The 27,253-nt window shown below is 37.4% G+C and overlaps 1 protein-coding gene across 18 annotated transcripts in view; it reads left to right on the top strand.

Moving 5' to 3' along the window:
• Positions 1 to 27,253, top strand: part of LOC121322582 (calcium/calmodulin-dependent protein kinase type II subunit delta) — a 116,104-nt gene that overhangs the window by 37,959 nt on the left and 50,892 nt on the right. For all 18 annotated transcript variants that reach the window (XM_041262732.1, XM_041262740.1, XM_041262713.1 and 15 more), the window contains exon 3: positions 16,564 to 16,623. In XM_041262732.1, the coding sequence (XP_041118666.1) occupies positions 16,564 to 16,623 (60 nt within the window). The remainder of the gene's footprint in view (positions 1 to 16,563; positions 16,624 to 27,253) is intronic.

The following is a 27,253-nucleotide window of genomic DNA, read 5'->3' as shown; positions in this document are numbered from 1 at the left end:
GTGTGAGAAGGATGTTAACAATTTGATTGAATACAATACAAATTCCCATATTACAATTGTACACAATTAAAGGTGTGGTCAACAATTCCACACTTGCAAACATTTTAAATATAAACATGCTGAGTTAATTACAGATATCAGCTGCATAGATTAATCATTCAGCAGAATGAGGCAACAAACAAGTGTGTACAGACACAACAAGCCTGGTTGTAATGGGGTAGGTCTCGGTTTTACAACAGCCATTTAAGATTGCACACAGTTACTGGTACAACTGGTGGTCCCTGTTGGAAAAACTGGTACTTGAGATAAAAAGGTTGAAAACCACTGCTTTTGAAGACAAAAGGTATTTTTGAACATGGCATGTAAATCAGTAAAAAGCTGAAATAGTGAAAGGATAATTGCATGTAAATGTATTTATGCTAATCATTGTCAAAGTTGTATGTGCCTTTACTAAACAAAGCGTACAACGATGTCAAGTGAAAAGCTACTGTGCATGTCTACAAAAAAGAAGGGCAGCATTTTGATACTGGGAAATGCCTGATCATTAATGATTAATTTTAGGGCCTTGAAGTCCCTGGCAAGTTACTTCTTGAGTAAAAACAAATGGAAGACTAACAGTATGTTCTTGCAGGTAAGCATAAGACAGACAATTGTGCTTGATACAGTACCAAATTAATTCCATAATTTAAAGAGATTCAGTATGTTGTAAATTGTGCCAAACAGTGACATTCTCTTTATTTGTAGTGCTGTGTATTTTCATTTAAGGTTATGTTTTGGATTTAATGATGTGCACACATACTGGCTTTTAAATTATTTGCAACGCCCTGCTTCTGTATATAAGAACAGAGCAGCTACAGTTTATTGTACAGACTTGGGGCCCAGATATTCGAAAGGTTTGCACACCGTGCAGAGGGTTATGTGCGTCGCAAATGGCCTTGTGCGCAAAATTTGCCATATTCGAAACTTTTTGGCGTGCCACGGTTTGTTTCACGCTGTGCACAAATATAAAGTGTGCATAGCGCAATTTGGCGGGAGTGGTCAACAATTTGCGAGATCCAGCCATGTTTGAAATTATGCGCCAAACACAAAACCAGTTTTACGATGCATAAAATAATACTTTTATAAAGCAAGCCACACCACTCCAGCACTCACTTACCCAATCACTGAAGTGAAATTCAGGTGCTTTCTGAGGTACTACAGCAAAGGAAAACACCCAGCGATCATACAAGGTTCCGTCTACATCTATGTAATTATTATATTCTAAAGAACGATTGTGATAGCAGCATCGCTTGTTTTAATACAGGTTTAAAAAATAAACAGGGAAGCTACAATCATGATTGTTCTTTCAAACCTAAAGAAAACTAATCACTTTCCCAAGCACGCTTTCTTGGTGCTGAAAGAATAACTCCCAAAACAGAATCAAGAGTACAGCACGGTATCATAGTACATACTGTTGATGTGTAACATAGACCAAGCCGGCAGATACTAAACAACTACCTGTATAATAAAGGAACTTTTTACTTTAATACACATACAGCAGTATATCAACCCTAGATCGATTAAGCAACAGTTTGCCCCTCCTTACCTTGCATTCACATAGATTTCAATATCAAAGACACTGCTTATACAGGCTAGGCTACTGATTACTGTATTGGTAAATTTTGTCAGCATTTTAAATGTAAAGTTAATGTACTAAAGGTGCTCCGTTCTTATTCCACTGCTCGTTCAGCCATTTTTATTTAAGTTGAATTAATTGCCCCCCAGGTTTGTCAAGTTTTTTTTTAGCCTATGTACCGTATAATGGGAAGTTTTGGCGGGAATTTATTTTGGCTTTATTGGCGAGGTATGAGTAAGGAATACAAATGTAGAGACTGCATCCACAGGCAGCGTTCTTGGCTGGTTACATGTTGAGATTAGTATAGAGTAGGCTTCCGAATAGAGTAGTGTTGTCAGCATTGTGGGTTTGGTTTACAGTCCGCACTTCTGTAAATATGTTTATGTATAGTGTAAGGAGCACGGGTTGGAGCTACTCAGAACACCAGCTGACAGGCGTGTTTCTGTAAAGTAAAGAGTGGCGTTTGATTCTACAGAGATGTTTTGTGCATCTCCTTCGTGTTGGTACTTATCCAGTTAGCAAGTCGCTACAATATATTTTTATTTAAGTTATATGTTGAATAGCCTACACTTACCTATGGCCCATTGTTTCATTTTTTCATTTAGTAACTTATTTATATATTTGTGGGGGTGGGCATGTAAGTTCAGGGGTGCCAGTGCTACGATGCGTGTTGAGCTTTTATTCTGTATTCCATGTGCAGCTTACATTTGAGTGTCGACTCGTCTGAGGAATATTGGTATGTACTGTACACTTATGATGCTTGACAGGGTATTGTTAACAGTCCATTGTCGTGTAGTATTCCAATTCTGCGCATTCACGTGTAGCTCTTGTGCATTTCTGCTATATTGGTATTGAATGCGCAGGTTGATTTGTGAGGCACATACACATTTGCGAATTGAGCAAATAAATGTTCCAACTTCGCGCAACGGTTTTGTGCCTTGTTGGAAAATATCAATTTTTGTGCAAAAGTACACATTTTTGTGAGGCACAAATTTTGTGAGGGGTCTGCGCATCGCTTTGAATATCTGGGCCTTGATGTTTTTAAAATGAGTTGATATTGACAGGTAATAAAGATGAGGTTCAGATGTGGCATTTTAATGTAAAGTTTTTGTGACCAGATTTTTCATAGGTGCTGCCCATGGCAAAAAAAATAAAATAAAAATATTGTGTGCATATCTGATCAAAGCAGCTTTTGTTTCAGCGTGCTTTGTAGATTGTGAATGGCAGCTGTTAAGATACCCTCAGGCTATAGGAGTGTGGATTTCCAGCACTATTTGCATGTTGTACAATTTGGTTAATTTATCATGCTGCCTTTAAACCAAATGCATGCTTGAAACCATTTTTTAAAGATAAAAACCTGAGGGACATGCATAAGAAGTAAGGAAGGCTGTCACAAACAAGCACTACATGCACGCTTTATATATATATACACACACACACACACACACACACACACACACTGAGTGTACAAAACATTAGGAACACCTGCTTTTTCCATGAAATAGACTGACGAGGTGAATCCAAGTGAAAGCTATGATCCCTTATTAATGTAATCTGTTAAATCCACTTCAATCAGTGTAGATGAAGAGGTTAAAGAAGGATTTTTAAGCCTTGACACAACTGAGACATGGATTGTGTATGTGTGCCATTCAGAGAGTAAATGGGCCAGACAAAAGATTTAAGTGCCTTTAAACAGGATATGGTAGTAGATGCCAGGCACGCCGGTTTGAGTGTGTCAAGAACTGCAATGCTGCTGGGTATTTCACGCTCAGCAGTTTCCCCGTGTGTATCAAGGATGGTCCACCACCCAAAGGACATCCAGCCAACAGCAGGCCAGTGGTTCGAAAACGGCTCATTGATGAAAGAGGCCAAAGGAGACTGACATGAATTGTGCAGAGCAACAGACGGGCTACAGTTAGTCAACTGACAGTCCAGTACAACATTGTTGCCGAAAGACCCATAAAAGAATGCACAACTCGTACCTTGACACGAATGGGGTATGGCAGCCGATGACCTAACAGAGTTCCACTTCTTTCAGCAAAACACAATAAACTGCGTTTGCAGTGGGCTAAGGAATGAAAACACTGGACACTGGAGGATTGGAAAAACATTGCGTTTTTTCTGATGAATCCCGGTTCCTTCCTGGTTCACTCTGATTGGAGGACTAGGGTGAGGACTAGGGTATGGAAAAAACCACATGAGTACATGCATCCATCATGCCGCGTTTCAACATTGCAGGCCGGTGGTGGTGGTCGTGTGATGGTGTGGGGTGTGTTTTCATGGCACATATTGGGCCCCTTGATAAAAGTGGAGTAACGTTTGAATGCCACAGGGTATCTGAACATCATTGCCAATCAGGTGCATCCCTTCACGGCAACAGTGTATCCATCTGCTAATGGATTTTTTCAGCAAGATAATGCTCCATGCCACAAGGCTAGGATTGTCCAGGAATGGTTCCACGAACATAACAGTGAATTCAGCTTACTGCAGTGGCCTGCCCAGTCACCAGATCTCAATCCAATTGAGCATCTGTGGGATGAGATGGAACGAGCTGTTCAGAGTAGAGATCCACTACCAGCCAACTTGACACAACTGTGGGAAGCACTGGAGTCAACATGGGCCAGCATCTCCGTGGAACGCTTTTGACACCTTGTAGAGCTCATGCCCCGACGAATTGAGGCTGTTCTGAGGGCAAAAAGGGGTGCAACAGGAAGGTGTTCCTAATGTTTTGCACACTCATTGTGTATATACGTATGTATGTACATCTGTCCACTGCAATGCTCAACCCCAATGAGGTGCCAACCATATAAGGTAATTGTATATTCAAACAAAAGAAAGTATGTTTGGGCTTACGCTCACTTCTCAAATCGATCCACCAACCTTCATTTGTAGATTTAAGTCCAAAAGACCAATTGGTCGCTCACTCAAAAATCAGTACAAGATTTACTGTAGTCTTTTAAAAAAGATTTTCTTCATTTTATTAGTTAAACATTTTTACTGAACCAAGCAAACAAACAAAAAGGAACTACGCATTTCGACACAATAGGTCTTCATAAGGTCACAATAAATAATTTCAGTTACAGCTGTAGTACCTTATATACACACACACTAATTCAATTAGATAATTCAGTTATTTACAGACATCTCTACATTGTGCAATTTCCATTAGTTCTTAATAACTTTCATCTGTAATCATGTATACATACTTGATCAATTAAATAATTGTAAAATTAAGTTACTTGGCACTTTATATAATTATCCACATTGTATAATTGACATAACAACATTGTGGTTAATCTACTTCTACTTTAAAAATGCAAAACTATAATACAAATTTCTACTTCAGCAAATAGAGGGTACAATTGACTTATTCAGAGATATTGGCTCAATATTGACTGCTGTAAATAATATTTAAGGGCCTTGTATACAATTATGACATTTCAGATCTGGGATCACCCAACCAGTTATTTCACTTTTGGAAATTCTTCTATTCTTCTTTGTCCGTGTAAAACTGACACCTCCCACACAAGACACGACCGAGAGCATGTCAGAGTTACAGGTGGAAATAGAACAGATAGAAGAAATTGCAGGGAAGCCTTTTCTGTGGCGATTTGTACTAATTTATGCCAAAAACTACCAAAATTCACTCTGTGTAACTGCCATCATATCCAATTTTGTGAGTATGCTCAAATCAATGAAGGCACTAATTGTAAGATCATATTTCATATTTGTAAAACTAGGGTTGGTAGATTAAGTACCTGCATGTTTTAACATTTAGAGTAATATATTTAGTATTTTTGTAACAAAAAAGCCAATACAATACTACAACATTAATGTGGATGAGACTATGTGTTTACATAATTTGTGTACTCTCTATTCAAATATATTGAAATATTATCAAATATGAACTATCAGTAACCTTGCACAATGCTTAAAAGCTTGAGAAAACATTTGAAACGTTTAAGACTTGCAAAACCTTTTAAATATTTAAACTCTTAACATCTCTACATTTAGTTAAAACAGCATTCATAGGTGATTTAGCACTTTTATACCCTGTCCCTCCATTGACAATTGGAGGGCAATTTAATTGTTAATCTAAGGAATACGAATGCTGCAAGAGTATTGAATAACAGATGTGTGGGCAGTGGTGTTATACTGTAGAATCAGAAAGGCTCAGGTGGCAAGTGAAGATGGATGTCAGAATAAAAAGCCAAGATCTTTAGCCTTAGGCGTCATATTTCACAACTGCAGATCACATCAGAGCAAACCATCTGAAGCCAATATTAATTGCTAAAGGAAAATATTTTGAAAGCAGTTCTGTAAAATAATACAAACACGATTTGTATTTTGAATACATCTGAACATAGTTGCATCTTAAGATTTCCCATGTAAAATCATATTTGCACTTATATAATTTGGTAATCTGAATTTTTAAAAAAATGGTTTTCCAAAGGATGCAGGCAAGCATTATTACCTGTATAACACAATAGTTGGGAGCCATAGTTATGAGTTGTGCTTTTTTTGTGCTGCCTTACTGTATATACATTAATACCTACAATGTTTAAAATAATGTAATTGCCGTTTAGATTTACAGGCATATTTCTCTACAAGATATTAATCCAGATAAACACATCTCTTTGATGTACATCTATTCCTGGAATGGGGTGAACACCCTTTTTACAAATTTCTTTCTGAATTCTTGTGGAAAATTGGTTAACAGTGTACAGGTGCAGAAGTGATGTGCTGTTTATTCAGGAGACAAGAAGGTGATAATCCAATTAGAAAGGCTTTTAATATTGTAATCCAGGTCTGGTGACCCCAGACAATAATCCCAGGCAATGCCCAGCAATGTGTGGTGCACTGTTCAAATCAAGGGTTTGCAGTCCCTAATAATAAACACAGTCCAGTTACACACACAATATACAAACACGGTCACCAGTCCTGGATGCGTGCTGCAGTGCGTGTGGTGCTAATACAATTATTATCGTGACACAGGTGTTGTGATGTCTGGGTTTGTGCTGGCCTCTGGCGACAGCTCCGGAACATGTTAGCCAGTTAATAATAACAACAAGTAACAATTAGAGACGAGACAAAACAAACAAAACACGATATTTAACACGGGTCATTCTGGGTCATTTCCTTAACCATAAACGAAGGAACAGATCACCTTGCTCCTTCCCCTATTTGTACCATCACACATGACCCCTTGGTAAACAATAGCAGCCGCTCCTGCAATCCGCGGCTGCCACACTGTTTCCCTTCCGGGTCGATGAGTTAGTGCACCGGAGCTCCGCCCTTTTCTAGATGACAGACTTCCTTTTAACCCTGGGAATGAATTGTCATGCCATCCGGTCCAGGGTACTCTGTTACCTGTATTTGGTGCCCTCACAGGTCAGGAGGGAGGTTTACCACCAAGATTCATTCTATTTTTGTCACAATTCTGTATTTACGTTGCCCCAGATCTGTATAACAGTTACAGTAAGTGTTCTGTACAAAATAATGTTGAAAATAATGTAGAGTTTGCTAGTATTACCCTTAATAATGCATATATGAATGCAGGACCAGTATAGATTTTACATCATGGTCTGATTAGCCTCTTCTAGTGCCATTATTGTAAGGGCACCTTCCATCTTTGGTGTTTTGTCGACTAGCCCACAACACCTTAAGAGGGTTCGACAGTGATTCTGGTGTCCCTGCATCACCCCCTCTGTCCCCCACTCGGCTAAGCCCAGCTTACTTACCTTCCTTTCCATCAACGATGCTTTCTTTCTATATGCTTGAGATCTCCACCCATAATCTTTTTGTCTCAACCACAGCCAGTTGCTGCTCCTCTCTACTGCTTCAGATAAGTTCTTCACTATGCATCGCAACTCTTGACCACTGAATCTGATGTCTTTGAGAAACCGGTTTGTAGAGTGAGTTTAAGTTTGCCTGGTAAAGCGCTGCTGTCTGTGCTCTTCAACCCTTGCACTGCTTGTTGTCTCACTTCTACCTCTCTGTTAATGTAGAACCTCTTATCCAATACTTTACCTTTAATTATGAGATGCTCCTTGAGCTCCTCCGGGGTTCAATAATTGTAAAATCTGCTGCTTACAATTTGGTTTACCAGGTGAAAAGAGAAGAGACACAGCAGGAGCAAAGTCCTTTCTCTGATTTTCAGTCCTTCTAACATTAGTCTAGAACAGTTTCATTTAATAGCAAACTGCATTTTACTAACTTTAAAAACATGTCATTTAAATAACTTGTGAGTTTTTAAGCTTTGTGAACAGGGTCCATGGACACATTGGCAGTCACTTCATTTTAGACAAAAATCCATGAAAAATCAAAATGGTAAAACTCAAGCTGTCTGTGTACTTTGATAATCTGAAAAAACTAAAGTCCTCTCTGTTTGTAAACCACTGCAAGGCATCTAAACACTGTGGGCCCGACCTTCGAAAGGTTTGCGCACCGCGCAGAGGGGTATGCGCATCACAAATCGCCGTTGTGCCGAAATTGTGCCAAGTTGCCATATTCGAAATATCCCAATCGATTGCGCGTCACAATCCATTCTGCACTGTGCAGAAATAAAATGTATGCATCGCGCAATATGGGGGTGTGGCCGACAATATGCATGATCCTGGCATATTCGAAGGTATGCGCCAAGCACAAAACCAGGTTTGTGACGCACAGAATATATATATATATATATATAATCCTTGTAGTCAAATTGAGATAAAAGCTCTTTTACGAGTGAGACCTAGCCAAGCAGGCAGCAGCAAGTCAATCGGACAATAAAATACAATTACGACACAAGCAAATCACATTTAAAACAATAATCAAAATACGCAAAAGTGCGTAACTCAACTACTTAAAACAATTACAACTCTCAGTCACGAAATCATGCAGTTTACTCTTAAATTGCAATAAAGATATCTGGGTCTGCAGCTTTAGTTTGGGCTGGAACTCATTCCGGGACCATGGGGCATAATAAGCAAAGGATCCTTTACCAGCCTCAGTACGCACATTTGGGATTTTAAAAATGTAGAATCTGAGGCTATGGTTACTATGGGAAACTATAAGGTATTCATTTAAATAAGTATATTCATATAATTTACATTGAATAGCCTTATATACCAGACTATACCAGTGCTTCAACCTGCGTAAAGCCAAAGAGGTCCAGCCTACCAAATCGTATAATACACAATGATGAGTATTGAATCTTGTATTTGTATTGTACCTCAATGCTGCATGATATAGCGAGTCCAGTTTACCTAAAGTTGATGGTGATACAAACCTATATACTGCATCGCCATAGTCAATTCGCAGCAAAAACATACAAGCAAAAGCCTCTCTTTTGTTGTTTCCATAACATATATAACATGTTCATATCATAGTGACGTTTATAGTGTATTCCCATGCCCAACAGACGAGTGTGGAAACATGCACTCACCTCTGTCCAGCACACTGCCTTCTTTCTGTTTCTTTAATGCCGTCCTATTACACTGTGTAACAATTTTTTAAATCTTTTTTTGTTCCTGGGTAGTAAGTGTTATTTCCTAATTGCTTATGCCTCAAAAGTATAGAAAATGGCTATTATTCCCCACAAACTTTGCTTTTGTGACCAGGACAGTGATATTTCAAAATATCACTATTTCAAATGGGAAAACGGGCAAATGTGTGTCTTTTCGTTCACATAAAGTCAGAAAACAACAACATATGAATCCAAATTAACATGTATTTATACTAAAGTAATACAAAAATGACTACAAAAGATTTAGTAGTGAGTAGTTTTCGAGATTTACGATTATACTGTAAATTATAAAAATTATAAAAAATTGTGTTACATAGTGTTATCATATGGTAATATATCAGTAATTAGAAACATAATGTATTAGAAACATGTATTCTAGATGGACATTCAATATGCACATAGCGCAATCAAATTTGAAATGGACGAAAGCCCTAATTCCTCTCAATATACCAATATCTGCACGATAATTGCGATGCGATAGTTCCAACAACTGCGCGCCGCTACTTCCAATAACTGCGCACCGTTGGCTCAACAAATAGTGTCAGAGTAAAAGTCCAATCTGGAGTTGGTTACAATAGTGCAGAACCCCAACCGCCCCCCCCGCCCCCCGTCCCCCATTCGCACACACCGGATGGGCGGATCAGTTACGTGTTTTATCACTGAGTATTGTATTGATATGATGGACAGCGGTAGTGTGTTTACATATACAGTTATATGTGTTCTTCACTGCTCCACAGGCATATCGGCATCCAACATGTGACATGAAAATATAGAAATGAAGATTGAGAGAAGGAAATTAATTGTAAAACTTGGCGTCTAGCTGTTGAGCCAATTGTGTATTTGAATGGTCTGTATGTATGTGTGCACGATATATTGTGTGGTCTCGTCTGCTGTCATATCGGTACATACTGTGGCAACACCAGTGATAGCAGCTTGTCGGGATAATGCCATTACTAATGGTGACTGTCCCTCATTCTGCATTCTCGCTTGGCTGTTGTGTGCAGTTGCTATATTGGTAGTGAATGCGCAGACGGTTTTGCGAGGCACAAGCAGATTTGCGAATTGCTCAGAAAACTGCTATATTCCAGTGTCGCGCAACTGCTTTGTGCCGTTTTGGAATATCTCTCATTCTGTGCCAAAGCACTATTTTTTTGCGAGGGGATTGCGCGAAGGTCGAAGATCGGGCCCTTTGTGTTTTTAGGTACTCTCTGTGTGCATCACTTGTATATGGACAACCACGGTTCACATCGTAATTTGCACTTTATTTTATAATGCTAGCCAGATAAAGCCATGCACATAAAGTTGTCATATAATTAACAGCTGTTATTGATTCCTAGTGAGATTATTCAAAATTAATGTTCATGTTGGTGTAACTGGGTTTATAAGTGTATATGTTTGTTGTATGCTGCTTGTTTGTATTATGTCATCATGCAATCATTGCCATTGATAAGCAATACAGCTTGAATAAATCAAAGTTAATATCTATTTTGGAATTTGCTGTAGACTTCTGATGTCATTATGGAATGTTGAGTTGAAACTCAGGGCTATAAAATCAGAGGGTCTGTGTCATGACAAAGCACCTCTTGCATGGAATGCAGAACTCAGCTCGGGTTGAGAATGGTGCAGCTCTTATTTGCCCTGAGCACACATACTGTTCGTTTCTTGTGTCTAAAATCTTTTATCAAATTTGGGTGGAAAAACCTGTAAATTAAGATCTCCCCAATTGCTTGCAGTAGTGCAGTAATTTATTTCCCTGGGTTACCTATTCAAACTTGAGCTTTTTCATTTTCAAATACTCCAGGTAAGTTCCATGGCCGCTATCTTTGCATCATGCCTCTGCCTTTGTTCTTTACAAGTAACTAACAGTATACAGTAGTTCTGAACTGACAATTAAAACCTAGATACATAGTGCGGGTAGAGGAGGTATTTGACTTGGCATTTTACACCAATTAAATATCTGTCTACTATTCATGCTGTGTATATTTATAATCCATTTGAAACATTTTGTAATGTATAATTGCCACTTACTGTAGTTTTAAAGAGGCATTGATTGCTTGCTAAACCAGTTTTCTGTAAATGTTTTTTTTTTTTTTTTTCCAATATTAATTTGCAGTTGGAATAGGTAATAGATTTTGAAAGCTTTTTCTCTGGATAAGGATTTGAATAAATTATTCGTTCTTTCCTTGTCATTCAGCTTATTGCCTGTTTAGAGCCTAGTGTTACAAAGAGATGAGACATTGCCGTAGAGACCCCTATTTATAGAAAGCCTAAAAGAATCATGATTGTTTATCATTTTTTACCATACAAGGGAGAGAAGGCTTTGTGTTTGGTAACCTCTCTGTTTCATTTGCTTAAAGAAAAGAACCACATCACTAGTAATATTTTCTCTGTAAAATTTTTTTTAAAAATTAAAAAAATAAGTTTCTAATATTTTGAACCCAGCGTTTGGTTGTTCTCCTCGCTTGTAAATACACAATATTCAGACTCAGAGATGGACATTTAGTCCAGTACTAACCCTTTTTCTTTTGCTCAAACATGATAACCCTTTAACATACAGTAGAATTGACTAAGCTTGGTTGATTAACCGCAGCTGGTTTTGAAAATGTATGCAGACTTAGCGATGGAAACTGAAGCCAGTACTAACACCATTTCCTTTTTTTTTTTTTTTCTCAACCTCTGCTGACTGTTGACCATACATGTTAACCTTTAATTTCACATTGACTGAGCCCTTTTTAAAAGCACTAAAATGTACTGACCCGATTGGATACAGTGCCAGTAAAGGGTTAAACGCTACATTTCTGTAAAGCTATACATTGCTGTAAAATCTAAGCAAAAATGTAAGTTACTTTTTGAATTTAGTACCATATATCTGAGTTTACTTTAAACAATTAAGAAATAGCTAAACATTTAGTACTGTAGTTAGAATTTTGGCTCGCAACTTGTTTGTTATCAACAGTCTGTCAGGAATGGTACTGATTTGTTAAGTAAAATTGGACATGGAAATGAGCGCCAGTTTATACACAGTCAAGTTTCATGATTCAACAGCAAGAACCATAACTTTAAGGTGCATTTGAAGCATGACAGTTTGTAAATTCCCAATTCACTGTGACAAGCCAGAAGTTATTAATTAGTGTTAAATATGGTAGGTCATTTTTGTGTTGTAACCTTGCTGAAAAGAGTAATTGAATAGTTTAGTCTAATACTATATGTGTGTTAGGCCAGTGATCCATGGCCAATGTGCCTCTTGTGCAGCTATTCTGTTTTATAATGTGCATGTCTTTCCTGGAATCTGAGAGAGATAGTATGTTCATTTGTCCTGAATATAGAATGTAAACTTAGATTTTAAAGAACTGTTCCATTTTGATAGGTTACATATTAATATAGTTTTAATATTAAGTGATATTTTTATATGAATAATCTTAACAATGTTAGTTTTTGGTATCCTGCTTAATTCTAGGGCTGTGTCCGAAGGTTCTAAGGTTCGTTCGCTAGCCAGGGATTCGAAGATTGTTGTAAACCTTTGAAGCTTCATCAGATACCAATCACGCACTGTGGTTTATTTTTATTTTTTTGCTTCCTGTTAACAGAAGCTGTTTGACAATGTGTGAATACTATAAATCACACATTAAATCTCACTCATATCATGCAAAATTCAATATTTTGATTTGTATAATGCATATTACGTAAACAAAAGTTGTTATTAAAATCCGCTAGGAGCAGGGTATAGTATCCAAAGCAGTGGACAGGTACCTCTAGTGGCTGTATTGCTTGTGTACAAGACAGTGTAAGAGAAGTGCTATGGTAGAATATGTTTGAAACCTACAAAATATACGCTAACACTAATAATTTTAATTAAAAAAAAAACTGAGCACTGTCCGCCCCACCCCCCTCCAGCTTGTGTTATCCAGAGGCAAACCTTTAATTTCTTCATTCGCTGTCTTGACAGCAAAGTGTTGTATAGCGTAAGCTGTATTGAAAGAAATGTCTTGAAACCCCTCTGCTGTTTGGGATTTTTTTGTTAAATGCCCAGACAACCAAAAAAAAAGTTGAGTGCAAACTGTGCAAGTGACTCGTATCATGGTATAACCAATCTCTGGGGTCACTTGACAAACGTAAGTTCATATTATTATTAGTATTAATATTTTCAGTAGTAGTAAAATGTGACTGTGACCGATAACCTCCTTGGAACTGTGACTGTTAAAGCTTTGTTTTGCCTAAGTCAGCTGCAGTTGGTGCTGCTGCAATGCAAGCTTACTGTATGTATTGCAAGCAGCATCAATTATCTGTAAATAAAAAACGTGTATTTTTAAAAAAAATGTAAATTATAAAAACATGATTACTGTTCTATATAACGTTTTTTTTTTTTTAAATATTTGAATGTTTTATTCCATTTATATTTATTACCTGTAAAATAATAGGATCTTCAATCAAATATAAACAAGTAGCTATGGTGACTTCACCAGTAAATTATGGAAATGAGTACCATCGAAGGTTTGAACCCTTCTTCGGTAATGTGTTCCGAACCTTCGAAGGTCAAAATGTACCCTTCGTTGCAGCCCTACTTAGTTCCTACCACATTGAAACCTGCTTACTAAAAGAAACCATGCACAAGTGGTGCTAATTACACTAGATATCCTCTTGATTACAGTATGATTTTCAGAGCCTCTAGTTTGAAGCAATCACTTGTGGCATGTGGCAGTGGAGTCCCTGACTTGGAGCAAGGCAGTTTTCATGAGGTCATGTCAGGTGTGTCGCACAGCCTCTCTCACTCTAAGCAAGGAAAGCTGACAGCTACTTAACCTGCTTCTTCAGATGGATAAACTGGACATGAATGTAATGCAGAATTAGCCCTGAAACCTTGAATATAAGCTTGTCCCTAAAGACACTCTCTCAATGACAAATCGTTTTTTTACAAAAGAGTACTGTATCCATTGTGAACTAATCGCTATCGGTGCCTAGAAGGTATTCTTTAAGCGAAGTTCCTGTTCCTTTAGCCGGAGCATTTACAATAGGGAAAAATCAATTTCACCACAAGGGTGTTCCCTTTGGTGAAGTGTTCTCTGTGCACCAAATATGCTGCTGTAGCAAAGCACTGATAAAATTATTTCTCTTAAAGTGATCTATGCAGGCAAATTCATTGGGTAATTTTCTTTGTAAATGTCATAAAAAAAACTATATAAAAAAAAAAAAAAAACTAGGGGGAGCAACTGAAACGGCTGCCTTTTAATTTGTTTTACTAATCTACCCTTATGAAATCAAATGTCAGCATTTCCCTTAATTAGCTACAGACAGGTTTTAATTAAGTGTAATGAAGCATTGCTGTTACATTTCCCTAAACAAAAATACCTAAGGACTTTAAATACAGTAGCTTCAAGTGACATTTTTACAGTTTTTTATTTTATTTTTTTTAAATTCCTGTGGTTTTTATAGAAGTTACCCCAATCTTTTAAGGTGATTTTACCTGATTTGAGAAGTTGCTTCTCATTTTTAGTTGCCAGTCAAATGTTACCTAGGCTACCAAAGTGTCTTTATGTTACTAAGCACCAGCTCCATCTGGGGAAAACAAACTTTATTGTCAGCAATACAAACAGAAACTTGATCTGCACCGATGTTAGCATTAAGATGATGGCTAGAACTAGAACTAAACATTTTTTAAACACAGGCTTCACGTAAACACAGATTCATCAAAAACAAGTTTATGCAATTAGAATGATAGCAAACATCATACACATTGGAAGTAAAGTCCTGTCCTCGCATCAGCGGCCTATAAACTGCCTGTTATTTACTGTACTTTGAAAATCTACAAAATCAGTGCACATTGAATAAGGCAACCCATATTACACATGTATGTAAATATATTTGTAAAGATAAAATTGAAATCACAAATAGAGAAAAAAAAAAAGTACTCAATCTTAAGAAAATCACTCATGCAAAACTGGCAACCTTGTTTATGGTGTATTTTGCCAACAATGCAATAAAATTCAATATATAGGAGAGACAGGTACAACATTTATACAAACGCATACAAAACCACCTATCAAGCATAAGAAATACAAAAGTGAATGTACCAGTTATTTACAAATAACAAGCATAACATGAATGACCGCAAATTCGTAGTTTTAGAAAAAATTAAATTAGACAATGTACCTGTGGAAGGGTGGTGGGTAATTCACTGACACAGGAGACAGACAGGTGAATTTGGCAACACCGCACAGGTGCCCAGTTTTATTTCAGGGTGCTGTTTTTTCTTTAATCCCGCAGATGGCGCTGTGGGTCCGTGGTCTGATTTACCAACGATGGTAAACAGAACCACGGGCATACCAAGCGACGATACACAATACCGGCGCCCTTGCAGGTGCTTCGAAACAATAATTCAAATCAGAAGGCACAAAGAAACAGGGAAAATAAAACAGTAACAAAAACTACAAAGAAAAAGTGCTGCACTTCGCAGCGATATCCCGGTCGCCGCTGCCCGTGCGACCCGGATCACCGTCCTACGCTGCCGGCAAACTAGCCTGCTCTGATATACTAATCAGGGGTCTGCCCAAGGGTTCCCCGCCCTCAATGTCTCGCTCTGAATCTCCGTTTCTTTCTCTCCCACTGGTTCTCGGTCGTTGACCAGCGCTTCCGCACTCTCGGCGCGTTTAACAGGGCAGACCTGAGGAAACAACAGAGCGTTAATTTATAGGGCTAACAATCTCCCAAGACACGCCTTTCAGCCATTCAGAGAGGGGGGAAAGTCCACACACCCACTCTCCCACCTCCCCGTGTCACTGCCATGACTCACAGGCGGTTGTTGGACGACTGCCGCCCTCTTCCTGCAGCCCCATGGACGCGCCAGCAGAGTCAGCACAGATCTCTCCCTGTTACAGTACAATATAGAAGACTAAAAGAAAATAAATGGACAAATAAACCTCAGTACTATGATGTCTGAAGGTTTAAACAGAAAGGGATGATATAGATACATCATCAACTACAGTATGTGGCGAATGACATCACAATCACATTAATAAATTTAAATAGAAATAAATTATTGTAGTTGCCATGACATCCAAAGCCTATAAGTACCTCCACTGTTTGTTTATATATATATATATATATATATATATATATATATATATATATATATATATATATATATATATATATATATATATATATAACAAGTTGTTGTCATGCCATCAAACACCTATAAACACCTCCAATGTTTTGATTCAAACACAGGCTCCCTTGAGAAAGATATGTACAACATATCGAAAAGTTGGGCAGCTGGCTCTTTGAGCTAAAATAATATAATATAATATAATATTATATATATAATATATATATATATCTCTATATATATATATATATAATATATATATCTATAGTTAAAGCTGATTTTCTTTAGTTTTGTAGTTTTTATAATAATGTTTAAATTGTTTTTGTCTACCCACAGATCACCAGAAGTTGGAAAGAGAAGCTAGAATCTGTCGTCTTTTGAAGCACCCAAACATTGGTAAGTTCACTTTGACACTGTACTTTATAATCAGACCAGCTGACTGAGTAAAGTGTCACAGGGCAAAAATGTATTGCTATCCATGCATTGAACATTTATACTCCTGCTCGCCACACAGTTCAGCAAAAATTCAGTTTGTCTCATCAGTGGATGCCTTAAGTACAAGCCCATACCCTTTTAACAGCGAGGGAAGATCTGAACAGGCATGGCCTGAAAAACTAACCCATTTGTGCTTTGTGCTTCTAGGTTTTAGAAGCTCAGACATACATTGTACCTTATTAAGTGTATTAACATAATGGGTGCATACCTAAAATAGCAATTCCTCTAAAAGTCGTTTCAAATCTCAACAATGACAGCTGTTGACTTGCAGCAGTGGTAAAACGTTGACTCTGTGAACTCACCGACTTTAGGAGCTAGCCAGAAAGATGGCAGCATCCGCAGCAAGCATAACACTGTAATAAGCAACATTTTCTTCTGTATATAAATGTATATAAAAGATACAGATCACAATGAATAACCTATAAAAACCTATAAATACCTCAATGTATTGATTTTTATTTATTTAAAATCTTATAGTCCACCTTCATTCAACAAAGTGTTCACAGTTACCCAGGAATGTTGACCTTTCAGTGTTGATTTTAATATAACTTTTTAGAAGTTAATATTGATATATTTTATATGCATTATTTATTGTATGTAATGACATTAACTTTTCTCTCAGAGCAGCTGTACAATCTGAAATAATCTTCATTCAACAGTGTCAGTAATCTGCTGAATTTAGCATGTCTACAGAATCTTTAAATACTGCATTTTTTGTGCAAGATGGAACTTTCCTTGCTAGAGTAATTGGTGGTGCTGTGCCTGAAGAATCACTTAGCATGTTGAAAAAGTGCATTTACTGCACAATGTAAAATTAATATTTGTCACTGTAGAATCTCTGTGCCACACAGGTTGTCTGTACCTGGAAGAAGCTATAGCAAAAACACCTTGCCTTTCCCAGCCATTCAGTTTTTTTAGCCAAATTTATACCTATCCACTGTTCAACTCCCACTGCCACATTTTGCCCTTGAACCCATACAATCCATGGCTAATCCCCCAGTACATATTTAATTCCATTGTACTATTCTATATCTGTAGTAAATACTGGAATGCTGTTTTAGACAGTAGTTAATGACAAGAGACCTAAAAAAATCGTAAAATATTTCAAGAGCTACAGGTCAGGCCGTCATCATGCTGTTTTTTTTCTTCATTCATGCTGGTAATTTAGTGGTGACCTGCTATATGGATGGTGTATCTCCTATATATCTTTCTATTTTATGTGTGCTTAATAGGACCTTTTATTATTTATTTATTTATTTATTTATTTATTTATTTTTACCAAGCATCATCATCCACGACTTGTCCTCTGTTAAATAACTCAACCCGTAATATAATGTAGTGTGTCGTTTTGCTTCAGGGATCAGTTTTGCAACTAAAGGTTCATGTTATCATCCTTAGCTGAATCACAAAAACCCTGAAGATATTTACAACATTTATTTCTCATTCTCTATTCTGCTTCCTGCATTGCATCGTCTAGCATGTAGCATCATATTGCTGCCTTTTGACTCAAATCAAGTGTTGCCCTAATCTGATAATTTAATTGCAAAAGTTTCCCCAGGTCCCATAGTCCACAATATACTGCATCTTTCTCTCAACAGGTTCATATATGAATGTGTGCCAAAGCAAGCTTTATTACAGAGAAAGTCCTTTCAGCCAATTAGATCCAAGCACCTGCAGTCAGCTTAGTACAGGTGCAGATGGATACAAGGGAAGAAAAAAAGAGTCCCTCTGTCTGAAATAGTAATAGCTCTTTCGTCATGTCAGTTTAGACATCCTGACATGAGAGACAATTGCCATCAAAGGCACAATGAGCTGTGTGAAGCTTTAACATCAGGAGATTTAGTAACAGTAAGACACCACGTAGAAACAAAGAGGGTTTGGAAGCTTTTAAAATGGCTCTGTGGAATTGGATAAGTCAGTCCCATATTACTGCTTTATATTACATTGATTTAAATAATTTCATGTTTGAAATGTTTCTAATTGAACTACCCTCAGTCAGTACCTGTGCATTATTGGCAAGGTGATTTAGGTTGCAGTCCCCTGCAGAAGGTGGCTGTTTGGTGTGTGGGTGGAAACACAGGTCTGTTTTTAATGTCATAATCCTCCCGCAAGTCTGCTTAGTTGATATCAATTTACAGGAAGGAAGGAAGTAAAAGAAAAGCTTTTGGAACATTCTAACATATAATTCTTTATGTGCTGCATATTTTTCTACATGATTGGTAATTCAAGTTGAGCAGCAGTTTTGAAAAGAGCTTTGAAACAGAGTTTAATCTTTCAATCAATTTTTATTTTAGATAGCGCCTTTCATAGTGGGCCATCATCACAAAGTGCTTTACAAGATAGTGAGGAACAATGCATAATACATTAGATACAGTGAAATACAGGGCATAGTACATTAAATACAAACACAAAAAAAAACAAAAAAAAAAACAAATACATTAAATGCAAGGCTAGAATGTGCATTGTAAACATTATGGATGCATGTGTCCTACAGAATGATACAAATAAAATGGAGTGAAAAACCTGAAATACATGTTATTAGCTGTTGTCTGAATTGCTAACAGGCTTAAAGAGCATTGAAGTCAAGTGGGTCTTGAGAGTTGATTTGAAGCGAGCGACTGTAGGAGTTGCATACACTAAAGCTAGGAGAGTTCCAGAGAGTTGGAGCCATGAAGTTAAAAGAGCGCTCTCAGAGTGTGGTGCACTTATGCTTGGGTATAACAAGCAAGCCAGAGTCAGAGGACCTCAGCTTGCATGCAGGGACATAGCGGGTCAGCAGGTTGGAGAGATACTCTGGACCTGTGTGATGAAGGGCCTTGTAGGCAAGCAGGAGAATTTTGAAAGTAATCCTGAACTTTACAGGTAGCCAGTGCAGCTGGGCAAGACGGGGGCTAATGTGTTCATGTTTTTTACATCTGGTAAGGATCCTAGCAGCATCATTTTGAACTAGCTGCAGCCAGTTTATGGCACGTGACAGAAGACTACCATGGAAAGAGTTGCAGTAGTCGAGTCAAGAAGAGATGAATGCATGACAGAGTATCTCTGCATCCGGGATGGGTGGGGTGAAAGTTAAGGACGGACTTTTGAGATGTTCCGGAGGTGGTAGAAGGAGGATTTGACTACAGAGGAGATTTGGGCATCAAAGGAGAGGTTACTATCCAGAAGTACACCAAGGCTTTGTACAGTGGGGGAAGGCAGCAACAGACAGTTTCCAAGGTTCAAGGAAACACTATTGAGATTCTTGAGTTGAGTTTTTGATCCTATTAGAAGTTTAGATTTGGCAGACTTCTAAGCCTCGATGTCTTGGATGCAAGCTTTGAGCCAGATCATGGCAGAGGGACTTCCAGGGTGTAGTTTTAGGTAGAGCTGGGCGTCATCTGCATATGAGTGAAACATGAGGCTATGTTGGCGGATGAGGTGACCCAAGGGAAGCATGTAGATGTTGAAGAGAAGAGGCCCAAGAACAGACCCTTGAGGGATACCGCAAGTGACTGGAATTGATGAAAACAATGAAAAGAAAAAAAATACAGGAACATTATTTAAACAGGCGGCTAACCCTATCCACAATTGTTTAAGTGCATGAATACAATACTATTTATTTGTTCTATCCAGTTGAACTGGTTCCAGGGTACGTCGGATATGTGTGGCGCACAGCTGCAGTTCGCATGAGCTTCTTGTTCTTCATTAGTTACCAGCATCTCAATGGTCACTTGTGAATAAACTGCATGCACTAGCTAGAGAACGGATCATAGAAATGACAGGACAGCTTATAGCCTGCCTGAGAATTGCCGGAAACACGTGACCAATAAGTCTGGATTTTCATTTAATTGAATCCACTCACAATACATGTTTGTGACTGGTGAATAAACAACTGGATTCTTGATTTTGGATTCTGGATTTCTCGGCGCAGTCTTCGTCCCCCTCGACCTATTCGATGTACCTGTCTGTTAACTGAATTTTTGGCAGATAAATCAATATTCTGTGTTTTGGAGAGAGCCGGGATACTTTATATTGCATTAGCAAGCTGATCAATAAGGAATACAAATAAATAAATATATAGTATGTGCATGCAGGCCTTTTGTTAAATAAATTCAATCTGCAGCGTTGAAATTACAAACAAATCAGTTTGTGTGTTTATTTGCTTCTCAGCCATATTGTTTGTGGTCAATAAAGCAAATAAGAAAAAAAAAAGGTTTTATTGTAACACCAAGTTTTTATACAGTAGTTCAAAGTAAAATGACAGTTAAAATGTAAGGCTGTAGTTATTACATAGTCCATTTTTTTATACCAGGAACATTACAGAAACCAAATTGAAAACCCCCAGAGTTTCTTATGATGTCATAAAAGATTGCCCTGTGGCCAATCTAATTCAAAATATGATTACCTATCCTGCCAGGTTGCAGTCCTTGTCTGCAGACTGGTAGACATGTTGAGTGTCACTGTTTGATTTATGTTGTTTTTTCTGAGGACCATCAAGAGCTGGGAAAACCAGTACATTTCATTTATTTTATTTATTATTAATGATCCTTTTCTTTTGGCTCTTACAGGGGTGATTCATGACATATAACTATTAAGGTGACCACTTTGGTGCATTAATGCAATGTTGTACTGTAAGTAGTGCATTGTGGTTTTCACACTGGTTAAGATTGGAAGTATAATTAAACTAATAGATGTCCCTACTCCCACTTTAACTTTATGTTTGTGGATAATGAAACCGGAATCAGTGTATTTTAAAATGTTACCCTGAGGATGCGTATTTTGCTAAGTTACACAAACTAAAAGCTACCAAACCCGAAGAAAATTAATTTGATTGATTTACTGTACAAACTGCAGTTTGTTGATGTTTTAGAATGTATAGCTATGGCCAAAAGTTTTGGATCACCTAGAATTTTAGATTGAGAAATAATGAAAAATATATATGTACTGCATATAAACATAATTTATATATTTTGTTTAACATCATGTAATCAAATAAACTATAAAATTATATAGCAAAAGTACACCAGAAGCCATAACAGTATTTCATGTTAGATTTCGAAAAGTATATGGAAAACTGCAAAGCGACATGTAATTCAATATGTCAAGGTAACATTATTCGGTAGTTTTCATTCAATTTTATGAAGCAAAATGTGTTAATTCTATAGGGTGATGGAAAACCTTTGGCCAGAGCTGTACAATTTTTCAATCGTTTGAAAACATGTTATTAAGACATTTTTTTAATGAAAGACCTTTGGCCCTTGAAGACAGTGTAAGCCGAATACATTTAATCTTCATTTAATCAAAATTTCTCTTTTAGTCCCCCATAAACATCAAATCCTATACAGCTTTGTTTCTCTGCAAATTAGATTAATGTTGCTGTTCATTTTTGCCACCTACGCATGAGATGCCAAATGATGATTGAGCAAGTGGTGTGCTTTTAAAAGACTGTAAATAACAGGTAACTAATGGCAGTAATTACTATGGAGAGGTGGGTTTTGATATGTTGTTTATATGTTCTAAAATATTAATATGAAAAGCACATTTTTATATTATTTCCATCAACAAGTAACCAGCAAGAAAAAGGCTGACATGGGGGGGGGGGGGATGTAAGCTGTATAATACCAGCGATATTTAATGTTCCGTAATGTGTATTTTTATACAAAGAAAGCTGCAATATGAATATATTATGATTCTGGAAAGAAATTTGATAGACAACTGTTCAACTTTATATCATTTATAAAAATAGCAACAATTTATCCCCAGTTTATCTGTTCTCATGCCATTTAGTAAAATAGAATTTTCTTTGAAACTGGGTTTCTTTAACCCATGATTAAACTTAGCTTGCTTAAATTACTGATTTATGTGTTTCAGCATTCAGTACTTAACTGTGTTGTAATAAAATATCCGGGCCTACCTGATTTGTGTTGCTCAGGGGTGGGACATTTGTTGCCCTTTGTTTCTCACTCAGACCATTTATTACTACATTTCTTGGCATCCCTAAATGGCTAGGCCTTATTGTCTCCTCTTCAAAAATAAATAAATAAATCCTGCAGGATGGGGCGGGTGGTTACCCTAACAATGACTGCAGTGTACAGAACTGAATTTTGTTCCAGTCGTCGAAGAAACCATTTTTTTTGTATGTCATGGTGACCTATCACAGACTTTCAGTCAGAGTAAGAAATGTATTGATGGGTGCTTTCATCATGTGGCAGTCAAGTCTAGCAGCCAAGGAAAGGCTAGTGGCGAAGGGATCACAGTCCCCCTTTTTCTGTGTTTGTTTTAAAGATTTGATTCGACAACACAGCTTGTGATGCGTCGTATCATACCCTAGCAGTGAGTCGATTTCAGTACTAAAAATATCTGTTCTATAATTAACAGCACAGTTCCACATTGTTGCCATTTTAAATTGTTGCGGAAAATTTGCCATTTTCAGTTCAGGAAGCAGAATGTTCTAAAGAAGTTTCTAATATCAGAAATTCGGCAGATATCTTTAAAAAGTCTTTATAAAAACCTCCTAAGTTTTAAAAATGAATTTGCCTTTTTAGGTTCAGTACCATAATGTTTCCTATTTCTACTGTGTGTGCTTTTCACCATTGCTTTCCTCACTAGACAGACTCAAACCACCTCTCTTCAGAAATTCAGCTTTGTCTACTCAATCGATCTGAACAGTTTTGGATTCAAATACTTCTACCATTTGCAGTAAATATTGAATTGACCAAATCTTGCATGTTAATTAAGACAAAAATACACTTAAGAAACTTGCATACATGGTTAAAGATGATGCATTTCTCAAAGTTCCCTTTTTTAATGAACAACAGCAGCAATATTGAGATCTGTCATCATTTAGGTTAATTAAATAGAACTCATATGAGTCTTTTTAGAAGCAACCCCAGTGATTGAGCCTGGTAAATATATAATGTCCTAGATAGAAACAGCAGTAGAGAATTATGTGATTCATAATTATATGAATTCTGTGGTACCTAAGCAAACTGAGATTGTAATTAGCTTACTAAGTGAAAATTAGGCTTTTAACTGCTGTGCAGTTAATTTGAAAAGGAGAATATTGTGCAATCAGGGTTAAGGTATCCCCTGTCCCCTACCAACAGTGAATCTTCCAATTGAGCCATTGCAATCCCTATGCATAGTATGAGCAGAATTACAGATTTCCCCTGCGAGTATTACAGAACACATCTACCAATGAGCGCAAGACAAGAATCTTCGACATTAAGATGCACAAGTTGCTCTCATTCATCTGTCTGTATAAAGAACCGCCACAGCTGTAATTCATGAGTGATAACGGACCATGCTGATGCTATTCAGGCTGACGATAATGAAGATACAACACCTGTCTTTAAATTGCCTGATCTCTTGTGCATATAGATAACTGTACAGATGCCAGCAAGCAGTAGTTTCAATGCACAGTTTGTGGCGAAAAGATTGTAACAGCCATTTATGTTACTTGCAGTTAGACATAAATCACAACATGATCTTTAATTATTGGTCTAATCTGCATATATGTGAATTAAAAAAAAAACAAAAAAAAACATGTGATTTATGTTGGTGGACATGTCATTAAATATCAGTTAAAGTCAGCAGCCAGAAAACAGAGGATACATATACTATGTGTTGCAGAACTCACAATCTAAAATTCTTAATTAAAACTGAATTAAATAGACACTCAATCATTTTTTTTTTTAGATAGAATTACTGATACCTTCCATATGTACATTACCACGATTGAGGCCTTTACTTTGATCTTATTACTTACTTAATTAAATAAATAAATAAATAAAAAGCTCCTTAATCTCTGCATCAGATAGTATTGTGTAAATAACCTCTCTTAATTGGTACTTGCTGAAGATCTATTTGTATACACATCTACATTTAAAAAGCTCCTCTGACATCGGTATTCAAACAGATATTAAGTAAACTTACTTTGACTCAACTCCCCATTGAAAGTTGCACAGCACAGAATATTTAATTAAGTAGGCTTATTTTTCTTATGGAAGACGATTAGCATTGCCTGTTTTTACTTTTACTTGTATTGCAGGATAATCATGCACCACCAATATGTTTTCTTAACAGAACAATGTTGTATTGATTATCTGCGAGATCTCAAGGATAGTAACTTTAAATGGTATACTATAATACACAACCTTTGTACTTTAGTTATCAGTCTCTTATCAAATAGACCTAAGAATAACTTATGTATACAGCAGTGATGTGCTGCCAGTTTTGTTGTTGACCTGCTCATGAAGACTAAACAATTTTTGTACTACTGTGTATTTTAATGCAGAGCTTTAAAATAAATAATGGGTTTTCCACGCTTTATTGGTAAAGGCAATGCATCTTTCCACAGCACAGAACATGTATTACACATAAGAAACTTACACATAAGAAACTACAGTATGTGAGGTACAGGGGCTGATGTAAGGATACGTGTAAAGTGATTTGTGGCTGCAAAGCACACATATTGCTGCCAAAAAATGTGTTTAGCTGGCGTAAAGTGAGACTTTAGCGGTCACAAAAATGTGGCATATGTAAAGAATGGTTTTCACCTGCTGTTCTGCACCTGCTGTCAAGTTAGCACGTTGCCATCATTAAGCCATTTAAATTATATTGAAATGTATTCAAATGAAGAAAAGAGCATGGAATTGGGTGGAGATCCAGAATACTAAGCGGGCGCAAACATTATAATGAGATGTAAGGAGTTTGCCTTGCACTTTGGCAATTGCTGACCCTCCAAAAACTTTGCACCTCCTGTGACAAGGTGCAGATCATTATAGAAGCGAGTATAAAACCACACACCTTCAGAGACCTGTCATTGGCCTTAGAGTGGCTGCTGTGGTACACTTCCTGATGAGGCGACACTTGGCTCTTGTTGAGGACAGGCAGGAAAGCCTTCGAAGAAGGGCAAAATGGAGAGGACCCAGTATATTCAAACCCAGGGTCACTTTGTTTGGGATGGTTTGTCCTCTCCGCTTGCCTCTCCAGCAGTGTCAGATGTGCTGTAGATGGCAGTCCTCCTCCTGTTTCTGCTGCATGCCTGTGCTGCGTTGTGAGTTTTGCTTTTGTTCTCTGCCGCAGGCCCTGACACCTTTCATTACCTGGTTGACTGTCCTCCTTGTAACACCGACAGCATTGACTTTAGAGGGCCATATGGCCTCTTTGGTAGCATAACTGATGTTAGCTGAGGCTTTTCCAAATAATTTCATGCGGCTTCAGCCTTTAAGGACTTTCAGCTCCTATTCTGATAACTTTTCTGCCCTTCCTCTGACATTTTTTGGTTTGGCTTGGTTTGATTTTTGTGCTCCACAAATTGCATTCAGCACCTACTGCCTACTCACCTCACCTCTGGGCTGTAAGTGCAGCTGCTAAATAGCCTGATGCACAGGTGGCACTTATTGAGACCGTCATTATCATGATTGTGGCTCATTATTTGTGCATGTTGAGTAATTTGCATTGCTGTTAAGCTTACATAGGTTGCAGTGTAAAATAATTGCCTAGCCGCTATGCAATTTGGATTTTGCAGCCCAAAAGTATGGTATTTGTGCCTGTAACTCGGGAAAGCAATGGGGAAAGAGAAAGTACTTTCTAGTGTTGTGATTAGAACTGGTTTCACCTGTAGCCATATTCAGACTGCCACCATTTCCACCCCGAAACTTTGTGGGAACACAATTAGTATGCTGGTACCTGGAAATGAGGAGATTCCATGGTAGCTGTAGTATGTGAATGGGCTGTCTGAATTAAGATTATGGTAGTGTTCAGATACAAGGGGAATAAATGTATTACCCTTTCATGTTTTGCAGCACATCCCTGGAAAGGTAATTGCTAATTCATATTACACGTCTGTTTGTCTTCTTTTTTTTTTTTTTTAATTGAGAATGTTCATATGAGTTTAGTGTATTTTCTTCCTCCATTCAAGGTAGGGAATCTACAGAACCCAGTACATCATGTGTGTCTAAATCACAACTTAATGGAACAAATATGCGATGAGAAAATTGTAGGCATGTGGACTGCTCACACATCTCACCTATTTAGTGAAATTAATATTGTCTTACCCATGGGAGTAAAAAAGGGTTGTTCCATTGCTTAATGCTTCCATTCTGTTTCAAGCCAGCATGCAAAATAAACAAAATTGGCTACGTACTGTGTATTTTACTAGCAAGATACCAGTGTACAGTGTATTTAAAAGCAGAAAGCCTTGAAATCCAGTTAATAGAATACTGTTATATCCAGTTAATAGAGTATATATTATATGCAAAGTTAGGAGCGAGACAGTACAGCATTTGGATAACATCAGTCCATCCTTTCAGGTGTAACATGTCATTTGGAACTTTACCAAGTCCAAAAAGTTTACCAGTTGTTAGTTTAAAACCTGGGCTGGGCATTCTCGAGCTTGTTGATTCATATTTTGCTTACTCATGTAATGTTATATGTACTTTGACTGCTTTCATTATAGCACCCCTCATGTTTCATAATGCAGTAATAATGTTGGATTCCTTGTCAAATAATACCACTTGTCAAAACAATGTAATTTCAAAATATAAAA

This window comes from Polyodon spathula, chromosome 1 (genome assembly GCF_017654505.1).
Source record: "Polyodon spathula isolate WHYD16114869_AA chromosome 1, ASM1765450v1, whole genome shotgun sequence".
In the NCBI taxonomy this organism is placed as follows: domain Eukaryota; kingdom Metazoa; phylum Chordata; class Actinopteri; order Acipenseriformes; family Polyodontidae; genus Polyodon; species Polyodon spathula.
This window is presented reverse-complemented; position numbering and strand designations above follow the sequence as displayed.